The 17,500-nt window shown below is 37.1% G+C and overlaps 2 protein-coding genes across 6 annotated transcripts in view; both read right to left on the bottom strand.

Moving 5' to 3' along the window:
- Positions 1-540, bottom strand: part of LOC125027896 — a 15,173-nt gene extending 14,633 nt beyond the window's left edge. Inside the window, exon 1 of the mRNA XM_047617026.1 lies at positions 377-540. Within this exon, the coding sequence (XP_047472982.1) occupies positions 377-540 (164 nt within the window). The remainder of the gene's footprint in view (positions 1-376) is intronic.
- A 12,752-nt stretch (positions 541-13,292) lies between these two features.
- LOC125027952 (zinc finger CCCH domain-containing protein 4-like) overlaps positions 13,293-17,500 on the bottom strand; it is a 20,879-nt gene continuing 16,671 nt past the window's right edge. For 4 of the 5 annotated variants that reach the window (XM_047617136.1, XM_047617133.1, XM_047617134.1 and 1 more), the window contains exons 10-11: positions 17,454-17,500; positions 13,293-16,767 (exon numbers count right to left, since the gene is read on the bottom strand). The exon at positions 17,454-17,500 is cut by the window's right edge and continues 207 nt beyond it. In XM_047617136.1, coding sequence (XP_047473092.1) covers positions 15,312-16,767; positions 17,454-17,500 — 1,503 coding nt within the window. In that variant the 3' untranslated portion in view covers positions 13,293-15,311. The remainder of the gene's footprint in view (positions 16,768-17,453) is intronic. The other variant, XM_047617132.1, reaches the window with a different exon arrangement.

Below are 17,500 nucleotides of genomic sequence, written 5' to 3'. Positions count from 1 at the left end.
ATGAGTTCTTGTATGTGATATTTTGTATAAAAAATAAATCCTATATTTCCACACATCAGTATTCCTCATCTTCTACTTTCCTTTTGTTGCAGTTACATATACACCAAGTACTAACATTGCAAAGCAGGTAGTTCAGTCTTTTTTCTTTGTGTAAATTAATTTCTTTATTGTATTCTTTGTTGAACATGTTTCATTACATGAATTTTGTATGTTCCTCACGCACTCACACTATTATTGCAATAGTGGTTTCATGACATAATCCAGAAGATATATTAGTTACCCTCCAAGATTTTTCCAGATCCTTTTTTTCTGTGCCCTTCAAAAGCAAAGATTAGGTGTATTGGCCCTTTGTCATAACTTATTAAACTCTTCAAACAGAGAGACGAGTTGCTGAATCTTGTCCTTGCCAACTAGGTAATCATAATAAGTCTTTCCTATGGCTTTTGTCATGTCCAAAGATATTGGCATTGACAGTACAGAATCAACTTTAGCAGTCAGGGTTTCTGTCTCCTTTTGACCATATTTGATGCCTTTTCTCATTGTTTAATCCACTGACACAGTAGTATCTCCTGTCAAAAAGCACCGGGCTCATATGGTCAGTATGCTTATGCTATAAGTGGTCGAGCCTGCTCTGTGTTGTGTTAAAATATACATTCGCTTGTTTGGCAGTTTGTGACCACTGAAAGCTTTCGGAAGTTGACTTTAAGTTATTTTCTACTAGCTTTCATTGAGAAAAAAGGTATACGGCACTGCCTAAGCTGTAGAATGTGGCAAAAACGTGCCTCGGACGTTTAACAAACGTCAGAGTTAACTCGAGTTAAACGTCTGCACCCGATATCCAGTGTCTGGTATAGTATGGCATGAGAAAACCATAATTGGGTTGAGGACTGCACCTTTATTGATGTATAACTGGTGATTGACTGTTCTCGCATTATGTGTTAAGGAGATATTCACTGTCACTATTTTTTTAAAATCATGTTTTAGTCATGATGTTCTTATGTGTATTATCTCATTCCCTCAGGATTCATAGTTAACTTATTTAATATATCTTTTTTATTTTTAGGAGATCCGCATACGGTTTTCAGCTTCACTTTTACATAATACCTTTCCTCTTTACGTCTGATTTAGGTCACTGCAATCTGTTGACAGCTCTTACTCATATAAAGCAAACAATATTTGCACACGCATGGCCTTTTGAGCACTACGAAGGGTAATTCCACCATACCATTTCTTCCTTCATGCCAGCCAACCAAGTGGCAGGGAGTGTATTCTGGAATGAAGCTACACTCAACTGAAAGTACAGAAATAACATCTCCTCTTGGCTTGCTCTTGCTATAGGAAAACAACCTGTAGCACTTAAGTGTCCACGGGAAATGAATCTTGAAGTACAATCAGAAAAAAAACTATCGTTGCCTTTACTTGTGGTCAACTTCTGTTAACACTGGATTACGGCGCTACCTTGCCTCACTATTCCACACCACTTTGTCAATTTTTCATATTAGTTTGTGAAAGGGGTAATGATACTTTTTTCTGGCTGTACGTTTGGTCCAAGAAACTATACCTTTTATAGATGCAAGTCTTTAGAGACATATGAAGCCCACCAGTCCTCAAAACTCCTACTTTTCTCAAACAAAAACTTAAAAACTACATGCAACAGGTAACAAACAAATCGCGTCTTTGTCCCGTGATTTGTGATTCATGAGAAATATTGCTGCCCACCCCTGTTGTTGTTTTGTTTTGTTTTGTTTTGTTTTCTTTCTAAAGCAAAACATAATTTGATCACTGGGAATGAAAAACCTCTTTGGTGAATTTGGTAATTGTGATAATTGGATCCGAAAGTGATACAGAAAAATAAAGAATGAAACACACTTGTATAAAATAACCAGCATTAGTGAAGGGCATGGGTACAATCATGTATGAATCTAATAATGATGAGTACAATTCATCATGCATCATCAATGGGTGAAAACTTACATGATTACTCTGGCAAAGACCAATAAAGCTCCACCAGACTTGGTTTTTGGAATGTTCCTCTTTCAGTCCCACACATCCTACAATCCTGTCCCCACCCGTACCTCTGCTTTCCCTCATTTATCCTCCCCCCCACCCCCCCAACGTATTGAACATCCACTCAGAATCCCCTACCTTTTCCTTGGACAACTTATTCTCCTTCCTCAGACGCATAAATATCTTCCAATTAATCTAATTGTTCTACCCATTTAACTCCCCCCCCCCCCCCTTCTAACAACTTTTATATCATACTATATCTCATGAACTCACCCTCTTTACCATTTCATTACCATATTACCCTGTAGTACAAGTTAACCTCTAACTTTTCCCTAAGCATTAACACATTCCGGAGCTTTTTCGTTACTATTCTTTACTATAGTGCTATATAACCTTGATATTTAGGATATATATTTGTTTTAACTATTAATCATTAAATAATGAACTAGTCCAGGCTCTATCTTGCCAAAATATACACACTGGAGCATAAAGACTCCATGACAATCACGATGCAGCACCATATTAGACAAATGCCTAGGTTTTCACATTTTCAAAGAATTTTTAGTTAGTGATGCATAAAAAAAAAAAAATGGCAAAAGAGCATTTTCTTGTGGCACGAGTGAAATATATATAATATTTTGTAACTTACGATTATTTGCCTTTTAGAACAAATAAAAAACTAAAATCACAATGGATATAGCATGTATACATGCCCACCCGAAGTTAATTAATAAACACTGAAAGTTAATCCCATTGGCCACAGTTGTATGTACTGTAGTTTTATTGTGAAGCTTGTTGTACATTGATGGGCCACAAGTGTTCAGCCAACAAGGAGCTCTCATATTGCCTCATATGATTTCTGTATTCCTTAAATTATCTGCAAAAGTATGTTTTTCTAATATCGATACTGTTATCATTATTATTGACATGATTATCATAATATCAAAATACTAATTTCAATGAAAAATAAATATTATTGACATGATCATTATATCATTAAAATACTAATTGCAAAGAAAAATAAAAAATAATATGAAAATCAAGAAAAAGGGTAAACATGTGAGAGAGGTAGGACTCCTTGGTGACTAGGCGTTTGTGGAGTCATCTACGTGTCAGTGCAATTAATAAACTAAAATCAGTGAACATGGACCAAGTAACATACCATCCCAGCACAGTGGCTTAAATAACCATGTTAACTGTCTGAATACACGGTCTTACTCTCCTTTGAATAAAATCAAATAAAATACAGTTTTCATGATTTTCATTCAGGAATTTGGAATTTTATTGGAATTTATTGTTCATTTTAACACAGTTCTGATTACAAACTATTAAAAACACGATTTTTCTAACTTAACCTAAACTTAATCTAAACTTTACAGCGCATGAAGAACGATGTTCTAAAAAAAAAAAACATCTCATGATTATAATTAATCCCATAGTATTGGTTATTCACCTCCTGCATTTTTTTTTTTTTTTTTCTGTAGTGGGTTTACTAAAGCTTTATTTATCCTGGAAGCCATATATGTTGTTGTAGTGTACCCTGAGGTCCACCTGGCTTATAATTTATAAATACACGAATATATCTACTTGTATGCACGTATACGAATATCGCCTAAAATGGCTAACGTCCGTTCTCTGTTAAGAATTACATTACATTTTCTTTTTATTTTAAGCATACACTATTTTATTTTCTGGTATACAGTTTATATTTTTCACTATAGTAATGTTTTTTATCCATTTTCCTAGATGTTTGTAAGATGCTTTTTATTGCCACATTTTTCTGCATTACTTTTCAGTACTCTATGCCAATTAATTTTATTTCTAGAAGATATATCCCCGAATTACGTATAGACCAATCAGGTTAACGGGCGTGTAGCCCCCAGCCAATCAGTTCTAGGTCTTGCCCCTTGCAGTGATTTCCAAGGGCGCGGCAGTTCACGCTCGGCTCACGACTGGCTCTTGTTGACCCCCCCCCCCCCCCCCCCCCCGGATTTCGTTAAAATAGTCAATAGCTAAGTATTTTCCCTGTGGTGGGGTTGGCGCAAGTACGAAATAACAGCAAAAGAGCATTTATATTTTTTTGTAACTTACGATTATTTAATAAATCGTTAACCAGTAATTAAGTAAGATAATCCTATGCTGCAGTCCGGCCAGTCATAGTTGGTTATTATCTCATAGAGATAATAACCAACAAAGCATATAATTATATTTACAAATGGAATAAGGTATATACACATGAACATATGAACCTGTATAATGAGCATGGGCAGATATACGAACACGTATAAAATTGAATAATAAAAATAAAATGAATGAAAATTGTAAATTGATGGTTGATCTAATGTGAGAATAGTATTAATAAATATATTTGATGATAATTAATCGAAAACGGAGATGAAATCGAGCGGCCAGAGCTACCTTCCAGTTTTAACGTAGACTATTATATTAATAGCGCATCGGGTACAGACGACCAGACGACGACGCTACAGTAGTACTTATTACAAGGTAATAAATACTTACCCCATTTGATACATGGACAAGAACATTTGAAATATGAAATATTGAAAAGCCTCTGAAGACGTGTTTGTACAAATTAAGCAAACCGTCCAATGTCCATCCCAAGTTCTCAACAAGTATCATTAATAAAAAGTTCAAGAACAGATGTAATACTTTTAAAATGTTTTGCACTGCATAGTACTACAATAATTAAATCAGTTAACCTTCAACACCTGCTCAATAAAAACCTACGTACCACATTACACCATACATGCCTTTTTTTTGTCTTTAATCAAATATTCTCAACGTCAAAGTCCAGGTTATAATAGTCCCTGTGCACTAATATATCATAATTTTGGCTTTCATCATATCAGTGGACTACTCTCTTGTTCTGGTGGAGAACAGGCTTTGAAAAACAAGTGGATTATTTTCTTTACTTGAATAAAAAATAATTTTAATCACATGAAATTTCAAATTGTATTTCTAAACTTTAAATTAGATTTTATTTTCTTTCACTTTTGATATTCTACAAAGGGGAGAAATGATGTAAACTTATTTACTGTGAAAATTTAAGTAGTCAAAATTACCTTTCCCTCAATACCATTGATACGGAGTACTTATTACAATGTCGTGGATTTATAATTTTCAATTTAAATTATATAGTTCACTAATGGGTGATATCCATTTTTTATGCAAGTAACTCTCTTTCTTTCTCTTTGTGTGTGTGTGTGTGTGTGTGTGTGTGTGTGTGTGTGTGTGTGTGTGTGTGTGTGTGTGTGTGTGTGTGTGTGTGTGTGTGTGTTAGGGTGTTTCAATAATTGTCGATTTTCTAAAATTTGCTCGAATCCCGGGGGCAAGTTAAGAAATAGGCGCCTATGAATTTTCTGAGTTTGGAAATGTATTTTTTATTAAAATCAAATAATATCTCGCATACTCTGTTTTCAATAGAAAGTTTTGATAAAATTATGATTTAGACACCGCTTCGATCGCCAAATAACACCTTGTTTTCGGTTGTCGGTATAACTATTTTATTTTTAAAATACCTCAATATTATACTTTTCTTTAATATTTTTGCTTCAAAATTATTTATATTATAAATTGATATTATATAAAGTTCTGTAATTGCCATAAGACTAATTTTTCAATTAGTAGGCTTGACTTTACTTTGTGTTCACTCCCACCGAATCGGGCTTGGTCGCCGAAAGCATGCTTTGGCTCTCAGACTTCTCACTTCGCTTAAACGATTTGAAGTAACATATTTTATTTAACAAGAGGATATAAAAGGAAAGGATTCTAGTAATGATTTTATATGGAACATTATATATTGCATACAATATAATTTTCATTCTACTCCTTTGTTTACATTGCCATATCTCCGACTACGCCGTTCTCTGGTTTCTGTTACAACAACAATTCTGTTTATGTCTTCACATTTTTTCATGTCTCCAATCAGTCTTTCACAGTTTTGATTATGGCCAGGTATTAATGAACTTTTGGGTTTCCACATATCGATTTCATGCATATCATAGGCCAAGTATGCAAACTTATTTTTGAATAGGGCTTGTGTGTATGGCCATTTTCACGAATTCCTCTTTTCAAGATCTTTGCAACTTCATCGACGTAATCATGATCAACAGCCAAGGGAAGAAGTGTACCATCTGCATTATACAGATGTCTGTTGATGGACGAGAAGTAGCTGCTAGGAAAGCCAAGTTCACAGCCAATCCTGGCATACACCCTTGAAGTTTCAATAACAGTTCTGAAAAGTCATTCCATTGCTGTTCACAGCAGAACGCCAGCATATGAAATTAACTTTTGCAAACTCAAAAATACTTTTTTTTCAGTGCTTTCAGACACTTTATGGTGTTGTTCTTTATTCCAATCTTGGATTTATTGGGCAAATCACCATCACAAACTCCTTCCAGCTTGGTCAATATGGTGTCAATGGTCAGGCAGATGTGTACGAGGGAACAAAAAAATCTCAGCCACCTAGCACCAACTGGCAAAAGACATTTCTGCAATATCTTCAGTGCTGCATATAAATGGGACTTCTGCATTGTTGGTCTGTTTCCATTTCAGTCTGTTAAATTCCCGTCTTTGCGCCTGATAATCAACACTTCCGAGTGATCCATTGCTTCCTTGTACTTTTGCATCATACCAATCTATATCTTCCTTGAGGATTTCTCGGGGTTGTTTCTTTGCCTTGAATGACACAATCACAGTTTTCGAGAATTTTGTCTTCAGTGTTACATTTCTGATGGAGTCGTAGTACTCTTTCTTTATTTTTTTCTTTCATATACCAAGGTGATATTGTCTTAATGCCGAATTTGCTATACAGCACAGCAATTTCCGCCTGCAACTTGGATAAAATCTGAGATTCCGTAATAGCCAAATTATTGCATGGCAAGCTATCTTTTGAGCATCCTTTTAGTGTCTGGTTACCATGTCTTTCTAAGTCACAGTATCGAGCAAGAATGTCACTCTTCGTCAGTGGTCTAGGTGGCAAAACATCAATGGTACCAAACTCTTACAGTATACGTGTATCGGCAAAGCGCAAACCACCATATTGCCACTGACGAGATCGTCACCACAATATAGGCGAGCGAGTAATGTGCATTATGAAGGTAGCACAAGTTTATATGGAAATGCATAGTGACTGGGAATCTTTACGGAAGTCCCCAGGAATCATTCGCAATGACCTTAGTTACCCTATGTTTGATTCTGCCATAATGTCGGATGAACCGAAATGCCCTTCCGTGGGTCATGCGGGTCACAGCTGAGGCCGCCGCACCTCATCCCAGCGCCGGAAATGGTATCATACTTTAATCAAAAATTGCGAATAGTAGATATTTTTTGATTTCTCTAAAATTTTACATGTCGTCATTTAAGCATAGTAGGCGCCTGTTTAGCAACTTGCTGAATGATTCTGAAAAAGTCGGATTTATTGAAACACCCTAGTGTGTGTGTGTGTGTGTGTGTGTGTGTGTGTGTGTGTGTGTGTGTGTGTGTGTGTGTGTGTGTGTGTGTGTGTGTGTGTGTGTGTGCGCGTGTGCGTGTGCGTGTGCGTGTGCGTGTGCGTGTGCGTGTGTGTGTGTGCATGCGTGCCTGCGTGCGTGCGTGTGCGTGCGTGTGCGTGTGCGTGTGCGTGTGCGTGTGCGTGTGCGTGTGCGTGTGCGTGTGCGTGTGCGTGTGCGTGTGCGTGTGCGTGTTTGAGCGGTTACCGTCGCCCTTTCTCTCCTCCCTCCTTCCCAACCACTACCCAAACAGCCGGCCGATGGCAGGCGTACGGAGCAAGGCGAGTAAATATGCGCCTGATTTAACCTAAAACAAATGAAACAAAATATTGCTTAACAACCAAAAAGTTGTACAAGAAATAACATACACCACCTTGTAGAACAGAGTTAAAAAAAAAAAAAAAAAAGTCATGGCGAGGTGTGTTACACCAAACTTCATTGAGGCAGCCTTCATTTCAACCCTGACTCCATTACTGCCAAATTTCATGCTGTAATTGATAACGCTACTACGAACAGTAATGTAGCGTTATCAAAGAATAATTCGTAGTTATTATCAATCCCATAGTACAGTATAGTACATTCACCTTTCCTTATAAACTACAGGAACTCCGGCCACAATGACCTTCTCTTCAAAAGGTCATTGGGGTCAGCCAGAAATTACCAGCAAGTGTTTGTTACCATGGCAACAGCAGGAAAAAGTTTTTTTTATGTTGAGCCGATGCTGCTGGGGATGGCATGTAGTCAGAAAAAAAACTATAGTTACCTTTACTTTTGGTCAGTGAGAAACTGAGCGTAATTGTGTGTTGTGGGCGGACATTTTGTTGGTCCCTCCCATGGCTGGTGTTCCCATATGACGATCTTTTTAAATATTTGAGGATCGAGACCAATGAACCAGATATTTGATGCGTGCGTTTCGGTAACCATGTCTGCGTATTTATAATTGCAATTATCTCTATTGAATCAAATGATTAAACTGTTATTAGTATACATGGGTATCACGTAGAGCGAAATATAGAACTTAATGACCTCTGATGTCCGTGGTTTGTATAAATCGGGAGCGGGTTTGAAATGCTTCAAATGGGGATATAAATGCTGCAAATGGACTGGCAATTGATTCACCCCCTGATTATGGTGTTGCAACGTCCGCCTAAATCACCAGATTTAAACCCCATAGAACGTGTTTGGGCAGCTGCGGAAACAGAATGCCCAGGGAAAGTCCCCGCAGTCGATCTGGTGTCATGGAAAATACATTGCACGCAAGGGTACGACTGCGCAGCGATGAAGGGCAAAATATGGCGACGACAGAGGGGTGGGGGGGAATACAAATGGTTGAAATTATATATCCATATTTTTTTCCCTTTTAATCAATACACTAATATTGAAGAAGAAACATATTACATTATAAAGAAATGTATGTAAACAGTTGAACTTCCCTATACTCCGAGAGGGTTGCACAGAAATAAACATCGAAAATAACATTGGAAGACATGACCGCATATTCGTCACATAAAGCAATATTGATAAATGATAAAAAAAATGAAATGATGAATACCAGACTTTATCATAATAATAAATATAATCAGTTTGAGAAAAGCTGTGTGATAACTACACGACGCGATTGCGATTTGCGAAGTTCTAGCTTCACCCGGATATCTACACTAAATGTTTCCTTTATATAAAGAATGTGACTGAACACTGAATTCGACTTGCCTCTCAGATTCTAGGAGGGATATGCATGAAATCATAGAAAACGGAGAACTTAGGGAATATGTGTAAACATTCATAGAAATAAACTAGTGGAGAGTCTCCATACAACTTCAACATATATCCATCTCTTCCTTGGTTCTAAACAATTGCTAGAAATATAAACTTCAACGGAAACGTACCCTCTGTCAGTGCCATACATAATATTCGTTTTTTGCCATCATATATTTAGGTTTGCAGATATTGATATATAACAGCCTTTTACCACCTTGATTCCATTTCTGCAAAGGGTAACGATAGTTTTTTTTTCTGACTGTAAATACATTTCACGCCCACTGAGTTTAGTTCACCAATTGTCTATACACACAGATGGTTTCACAAATACCTATAACACTTGTTTACCACTTTCCTTGACTTTCAGAAATATTTTCTTTTGTTTAATATTGTTATTATCATCATGATAATGATAATGATAATGATAATGATAATGATAATGATAATGATAATGATAATGATAATGATAATGATAATGATAATGATAATGATAATGATAATGATAATGATAATGATAATGATAATGATAATGATAATGATAATGATAATGATAATAATAATAATAATAATAATAATAATAACAACAGCTTCTATGGTAATAGGAAATACAACAACAGAAAATAAAAATCCCAAGACAAGTAAAGATGAAATCAGTGAACACTACATTTTCCTGCATTGAGTTAATTTTCTCTGTAATGAAAGAAAACCTGTAAAATAAATGAAAGAATGATAAGGCCTTAATTCCGCTGACAAAAAAAACTGTCTTGCGACACTAGAAACTGTCGCTAATTTAATTCGCGACATTCCCTGGGCCGGTCGTGACAGCAATGTTGCCAATGGTCTACGCTGTGCCAAAGGCTCGACTCCACCCCTATTCCTAAGAATCGTGCAGAAGTTGACGAATCTGATTTTATTTTTTGATTATATTAAATTATCAACCACTGTTTTACTGATCTTACATTAGGATATAGCTGTGTATACAAGCGCGGGCCCTAATGGTTAATGGTTAAAGGCAAAATAAATGTGCTAGACATCTAAGGTCAACGCGGGCCCTAAGCGCTTCCATATTTTTTCCTTCGTCTATCGACATCGGTTTCGGACGTCACACTCCTTTAAATATTTAGAATATGTCACTTTTTATTATTTGATATTAATTACATTTAAAAGGATGCATGAGTTTGCGCCTTCATATTCAATTATACGTACACATGAAGTAAACTGATTATGTAGAACATGATATAAATTTCCCTAATATTCTTTTGACCATTCAAACGAAACACGAACCTGGCCGTGATACTTCCCATATCTCATTCATCACGGAACATTTTTGGAAGCCTAAATATGCCAAAGGCTAAACCATAAATTATATAATAAAAAAAAGTAATGAATATTGTTACCTGTGCATGACATTGAAACGTGTTAATGGAAAGCGTAGATTTGTGTAGATTTTCAAGATCAATATTTTCTTGCTAGAGCATGACGATCTAGTATGACGATCTAGTGAACTGTTCACATGTTTTCCCATATTGCCTAAGTATTGAGATATTTCTTAGGATCACATTATGGTCATACATGTAGAATATTTTATATTATATCACATTATATATCCCATAATAAATGGAAATAGAAAAGAAAACATGCATATGTACATTAAACAAACAAACACACACACACACACACACACACACACACACACACACACACACACACACACACACACACACACACACACACACACACACACACACACACACACACACACACACACAAACACACACACACACACACAAACACACACACACACACACACAAACACACACACACACACACACACACCGCAAATACATTTAGTCTAGCACTAGGTGCAATATTCTCATCATTCCTTAATAATACATCATACAGTGCAGCATCCAATTTGAGCTTCCCAGGAACAGGAGTTTATATATGACTTCCCCCCATAAATAGGGGCGGAGTCACAGGAAAGTATAGCACGTGAGTTTTTGACGGCGGAAATGAGACCTATAATTTATGAAAAGTATAAGTAACAGTAAACCTTGAGAGTTAATGTAAAAGAAAACAAAAGCAAAATGAGGAATACAGATTTCTGTAAGCATTGCTATAGACATCGAAAATATTGTGATGAAATTGAACACTTAAGACTAAATATATATCTGTTCTACATCACCAGACTCTGATGTAGTCTACACACACAATCCACACATTCACAAGGTGACACCCACACAAAAACACAGAGATTGGTAGTTAGAGTATATTCAAGAATACTTATTCAAAGTGTAGACAGTAAAAATAATGCTTATAAGTTTAAGGTAAATTTAAATTTTGACTTCTTTATTCCTGTTAACATATATTCAAATTGTGTTAAGATTCTGTGCGGAGGGTTAGTAAGGAAAGATCTCCATACTATTTTTGTGCATTGTTCTAAATACTCATAAATATTTAAGTTTTAAGTTAAAATCTGAAACATGAATCATATAATGCCAAAGTTATATAACAAGATATTTTACAAAGTATGACATTTATTTCTTACAAGATATCACATACCTTCTGGCCTTTATTTTAGAACAGTATCTTCCAAGAATTTTCCATAACAGCACTGTAGTAATGAAATTGTCTTCCAGAACTCACCATACCTCTAGTTGCATAAACAAGATGGTCACTTTCTTCTGTAATGAAAACTATTTACATGAATAGCATGCTTACCTCTCTCATGCCTTCCATGATAGAAGAACAATATATATTTTCATGGGAGTTACTAATTTATCTTTGGTTTCATAAACAAACTTTTCTTCTTAGGAGGGGGAGCATATATTAATCTTTACATTGCCACTACAGTTACCCAAAGAATTTATCATATCTATGTTACTTTGTCAAAATCTGGCACTATCACAGTAGTAATTTAATCATCTGATTAAATAAACACTGCAGTCACATGTACAAGGGGTAGGTAAGTATGCCAAATATCATGAAGGCAAGCAACATCATATAAATAAGGGAGTTAATAACACACAGAAGGGTAATGTTAAGGAACTTTTTTAAGCAACTCTACCACAAGCTTTGCTCTAAAAATCGTGAAAATTTGTTTGGTATTCAGCAAAAACAAAAACTTCAATCAGATTGTTATTTTATTCCAGGTTGTCATTTTTCCTTTTCATGGTTCCAAGAATTTGAATGGTATAAATGTTTATTAAGTAGTACTTGCTGAAGGGAAACAGTTACTTGAAAACAGGAATGTAATACTGTTAAAATCATTATCAAGGTGTAGTAAGCACAGTATGATATAATAAATAGCCCAAATGGAATGGAAAAAAAAAAAAAAAAAAAATCTAACACTTCAATAGATGGTCAAATTTATGAAACCTTGCTGAATGGCAAAAACCTGTTAAATGTATAAATATAATAGTAACAGTCACTGCTCCATATTATTTTTGCCATAATATAGTTAGGATTGCAGCTTTTTACCATCTTGAAGCCATTTATTGAATGATAAGCTAAAGTAATCAAAACTCTAGTAAAGCTGGCAGCAGAAAAAAAAAAAAAAAAACATGACAGAAAAGTTGGATTCTTTTTACTTTATTTCCAATACCTCTTTTGAGGGAGGGTTTTTCTATGCACAATTCAAAAACCATTACTTATTAAACTGCCAATAATAAATCATAAACAAAAAAAAAAAATCAAATAGATCTCACAGGTATGGAAAAAATAAAGAAATCTGCCTTTTTATCAGTCTAATGTCAAGGGTTAAGCCTCCCTCACACGCATTCTCTATACTGTAATCACTCTATTAACAAGTTTCAGTCCTTTGTACCATTACCCATCTTTTAATTCAATGCACAGGAAATTGCCATGAGGTGTAATTCCATACATAATGCTTGATAGAATCACATCTTGTTATGTAGCAATAAATTCACATCTCATTACATAGCAAGATGATGTTGTAAGGGTTAAACCTTCTGCAACTGCAAATGGTTAAGTATACAGGAAAAAGAAAAACACAAATTAAGAACTGTCCATCCAATTTTACTAGAATAGTTGCAAATAAATAGCAAAGGTCTCTGTTGTTTAATCTTATCTGGTACAATGAAGAGTCAGTGGGACTCAAAGGGACTAGGGAGAAGAGAGGGGGGGGGGATAAGGGAGCAAGTTCAAAAAGAATAAAACAGAGGAGAAAAGGACCAAGTGAAAGGAAAGGAGTGGCAAGTTCTAACCTTTAATATTAATCTGTTTGTTCTCCAAGATGTGTCATGTCTTCATTATATAAAAAAAAGGTAATAAAAGCCGTAATAATTATCAATTGGCGATATATCCTTACAGAAAAAAAAAATTGTAACCTACACCACACTGAGGCATTGCAAAATTAATTGATCTAGACAAGCCTCTGCATTACCATTACATCTGGAAGTGGAAAGTATCACAAAGAGAAATGCCTCTTTTGTTTTGTGGGTCGTCACATACATGTGTGTCCATTACTCTGTTTTTGTACATTGTGTATTATCTATTTGTATGTTGTGCCACTGAATGTGTAGCTCTGCCTCACCTATATATTATTGTCTCTAAAATGTTTGCATGTCATGTACAAGAAGTATATGAATGTGGTAGGCTGCATACTGAATTACTGACAACCAGATGTATAGTAATAAGCAAGACTGTAATAGCCACTGGCCTTGTTATGGAAGAATCTTCTCTGACACACATAATTAAATATTCAACTGAACTTGCAAAAATTAATCAAAATTTTCATTATCTAGTAAATTACTTTCATAACAAGTTGTCAATCAATGCTAAAACATGAGAAGTATGCAAGAAAAAAGAAAAATGTAAAATGACCAATCAATATTTTTTTCAATTAACTTAGTAAATTATATTATGGCTTATATTAATCACCTGATTTTTAATATCAGTGTCATATACAAACCCTATAGATCTTTTATAGGTTTCACTTTCTACCAAACATTTCTGCCTCATAAGTAACTATATTGCAAGTTTTCCCACCCTAATATCCATGGTATTGCAAAAACTTAACAGATTTGTGCACTGAAGAGTAGGCAGTTTTCATCACATACAGGCAGTGCCCAACATAGTGTCAACAGCCTTTCAAAGTTACCAAATAAAATGTACATGTTAAGAAAAGGCAGAGCAATGTGTGATCCACTACTGAAGCTGAAAAAGTAACAGCTACTGGGGCATTACAGACTCGCCTTCACCACTGCAGCACGCGAGAAATCTTATCTTATAATTCAGATTAAAACTTGGTACTTACAGTTCTCTAAAGGTAAGAGGGGACTCAATCCCTTTGTACTGAAATAATTAACAATAAGAATGCAATAAATTACCCAACTATATATACAAATACATATATATAGGACTGGTCACAATTACCAAGAAATAAGTCATTCCTTAATTTCTGAGTTAATGGAGAACAGATAAAACAGATACAGATATACAGTTTGGTACATCAAGATGAGGAATTTCCAGCCTGGTGTGACAAAAGAGAAAAGATATTTACAAACAAGATTAACCTCTTGATCACATTTTATACACCAGTCTACCTTAAAATTCCACATCGGCATGACCCTCGCACACCACAGAGCTGCACATGGAGGAAGACTAAGGAACAGAAAACACAGAATAGGCAAACATATCATCCATCTGAAAACAAAATTACACACAACTTACAATCCATAAAAGTTATGATGAGCAAGTTTTTGTCCATTTGAGTTTTGATCTTGAATTATTTCACATACAACATAGGAAAAGTTACACAAATGACTCAACAAACACTCACACATTCATGATCACCACTGATGTGCTAAACAGCACACTACTTGAACACACAGACATGGGATCAAATATTGATTCTACAAGTTTGAAGCCTAATTATTAGGCCAACTTTTTAAGTAATACCCACTTAATCACTGGCCTGCTAACTATAGCAGATGAAATAACTTAACAGCTACATTCTAAAATGCCAACATGGCAAACATCACAGCTTAACGAGTATCCTTGCTGGGCTCATAACTAGGACACAGGAGGTGGTGTGTACGACCTGCCTCCATCACTCATGTCTCTCTTTAACCTGGGGTCATTTGACATCATTCGACCCCCCCATCCAGGCCCTCCCTGGGGATACCCCCCTCCCCCCATCATGTCATTGCCTTCATCTGGATAGAACCCACCATTAGGTCCTGGTCCCATCTGCCCCATCATGTATGGGGGCATCCTGGGCCCCATGCCAGGAGGAACATTGCTTGGGAAGGCCATAGGCGCAGGACCCAGTAGGCCTGGCCGTCCCCTGGGATCCACATTACGTGGTGGTATCATTCCTCCCATGGGCCCTGGACCCATATTGTTGAAAGGCATTCCTCCTCCATCCATCATACCACCCCCATTACCGCCACCAAACATTCTTGGGTCCTGATTGCGCATGTCACCCATCGGCTCACTTCTGGGATCTCGAGACTCTGTTCTAGGGTCTCCCCTACTCCCCATCCGTGGGTCACTCCGAGTGCCCACTCTAGGATCTCCTCTGGGTTCTGCACGCGGCTCAGAGCGAGGATCCCCACGTGGCTCAGCCCTTGGGTCCCTTGAACCAGGCTTCCTTGGATCTCTAGACTCCGTTTCAGTGGGTTTGGGCTCACTCTTGCTGGGAGCAACATATGGCGGAGGACTCATTGGACCGTCAAACTCATATCTAGATGGCGTTCTCGGACTTCCTTTGGAGGAATCTTCTGTGGAATTGCGCCGCAGCATCTTCCTTAGCCTTGGGTCCTCAAGTATCTTTGGGTCATCTTTGTTTATTTTAAGATGTGAAAAGTTTGGTTTTGGAATGCACACCTTCACCAACTGATAATACATGGGTGAATGGGAAGATATGGAAGCAACAATTTCTTTGGCTGGCGTGTGAACAGGAACCTTAAAGGGAAGGGAGTTAGGGTCCTCATCATTGTCTTTGAAAGTGCCAGGCGGATTGAGCTGCCTTAAATCCACATCGTATATCGATGGCTCACTAGAGATTCTCATGTCTGTGTCCTGTGTCAACCCCTTAACCTCCTGGCCTTGGGGTCTGCTGTCCTCAATCCCTGGCAGTACTCGGAGGTCAACATCCCCTGTCCTCTGCCTCTGGTCAAGGTCGCCCGAATCTCTTGACTCAGAGAATGATCCTCGCAGACCTCTCCCCTCTTTCTGGGAATCCAAATCCCTCTGGGAATCCCAGCGACCCCCCATGGACTGCTGATCTCTCACCCACGGACTCTGGGAATAATCCGAGTCCAGTCTCTGTGAGTCGGACCGAGGGTCACGAGACCCATGGGACTGACTTCTGGGCAGGTCACGCTGCTCACTAATGTCCCTGAAGTCCCGTGAAACTTCCCTGGGATCTCGGGACATGTCTTGAGACAGTTCTCTTGGCATCTCTCTGGGGTCTCTTCTTCGAGGGGACTGCGGCACCTGCCCTCTTCCTGATTCATCACTGCTTCTGAAAAATAAAGAGTTATGAAAGATTTCATTTTTTTATCTTGCCCCATTTTATGAAAGAGCAACTGGAAAAAACTATCTAAAAGAAAAAAGTAAATAATGAAAGAAAAGATCAGGCCTGAGTGCATTCTAAAAAAAAGGGGGGGTACAAAAAATAATTTGGAAAAAAAGAATAATCAATTAGACTTAGCACATTCAGAAAACAGCAGCTACCTGTTCTTAAACCAAAGATCTTGGTCACAGAACTGTGAATAGTTCCAGTTACATTACATGTCACAAACACTAATGAATATCTGAATATTTCTCTTTTTTTTTAACCCAATGGCGTCGGGTATAGAAAATTAAAAAAAACTCTACGCTCTGGCGAACGGCGGCAGCGCGCCGACTCTGAGCGCGTGAATTCGGTACATCAAGCCGAATCATTGCCTCAGGGCGTTTTGGCGCGGCGCCGCTGCGGACAGCCGCACACCTCAAATCGGGCGTATTGTTATGACGGCGATAGCCGTGACCCGTCGCCATTGGGTTAATATTGTCCTAATCATCAATCTTTTAAGGCAATGCACCTGGAATACCAAGAAAAAATAAAATGAATAACTTAAGATCTTTAAACTTAAAAGTAGCAGTGTACAGGAGGATAAGACCTCTCCCAAGACCACACAGAATGGCCAAACCAAGGAAAAAGCTTACCTATTGGTACTAGCTGCATTCTGACTCTTTAGAGCTGACAAAACACT

The sequence above is a fragment of the Penaeus chinensis genome, chromosome 8 (assembly GCF_019202785.1).
Source record: "Penaeus chinensis breed Huanghai No. 1 chromosome 8, ASM1920278v2, whole genome shotgun sequence".
NCBI lineage: Eukaryota > Metazoa > Arthropoda > Malacostraca > Decapoda > Penaeidae > Penaeus > Penaeus chinensis.
This window is presented reverse-complemented; position numbering and strand designations above follow the sequence as displayed.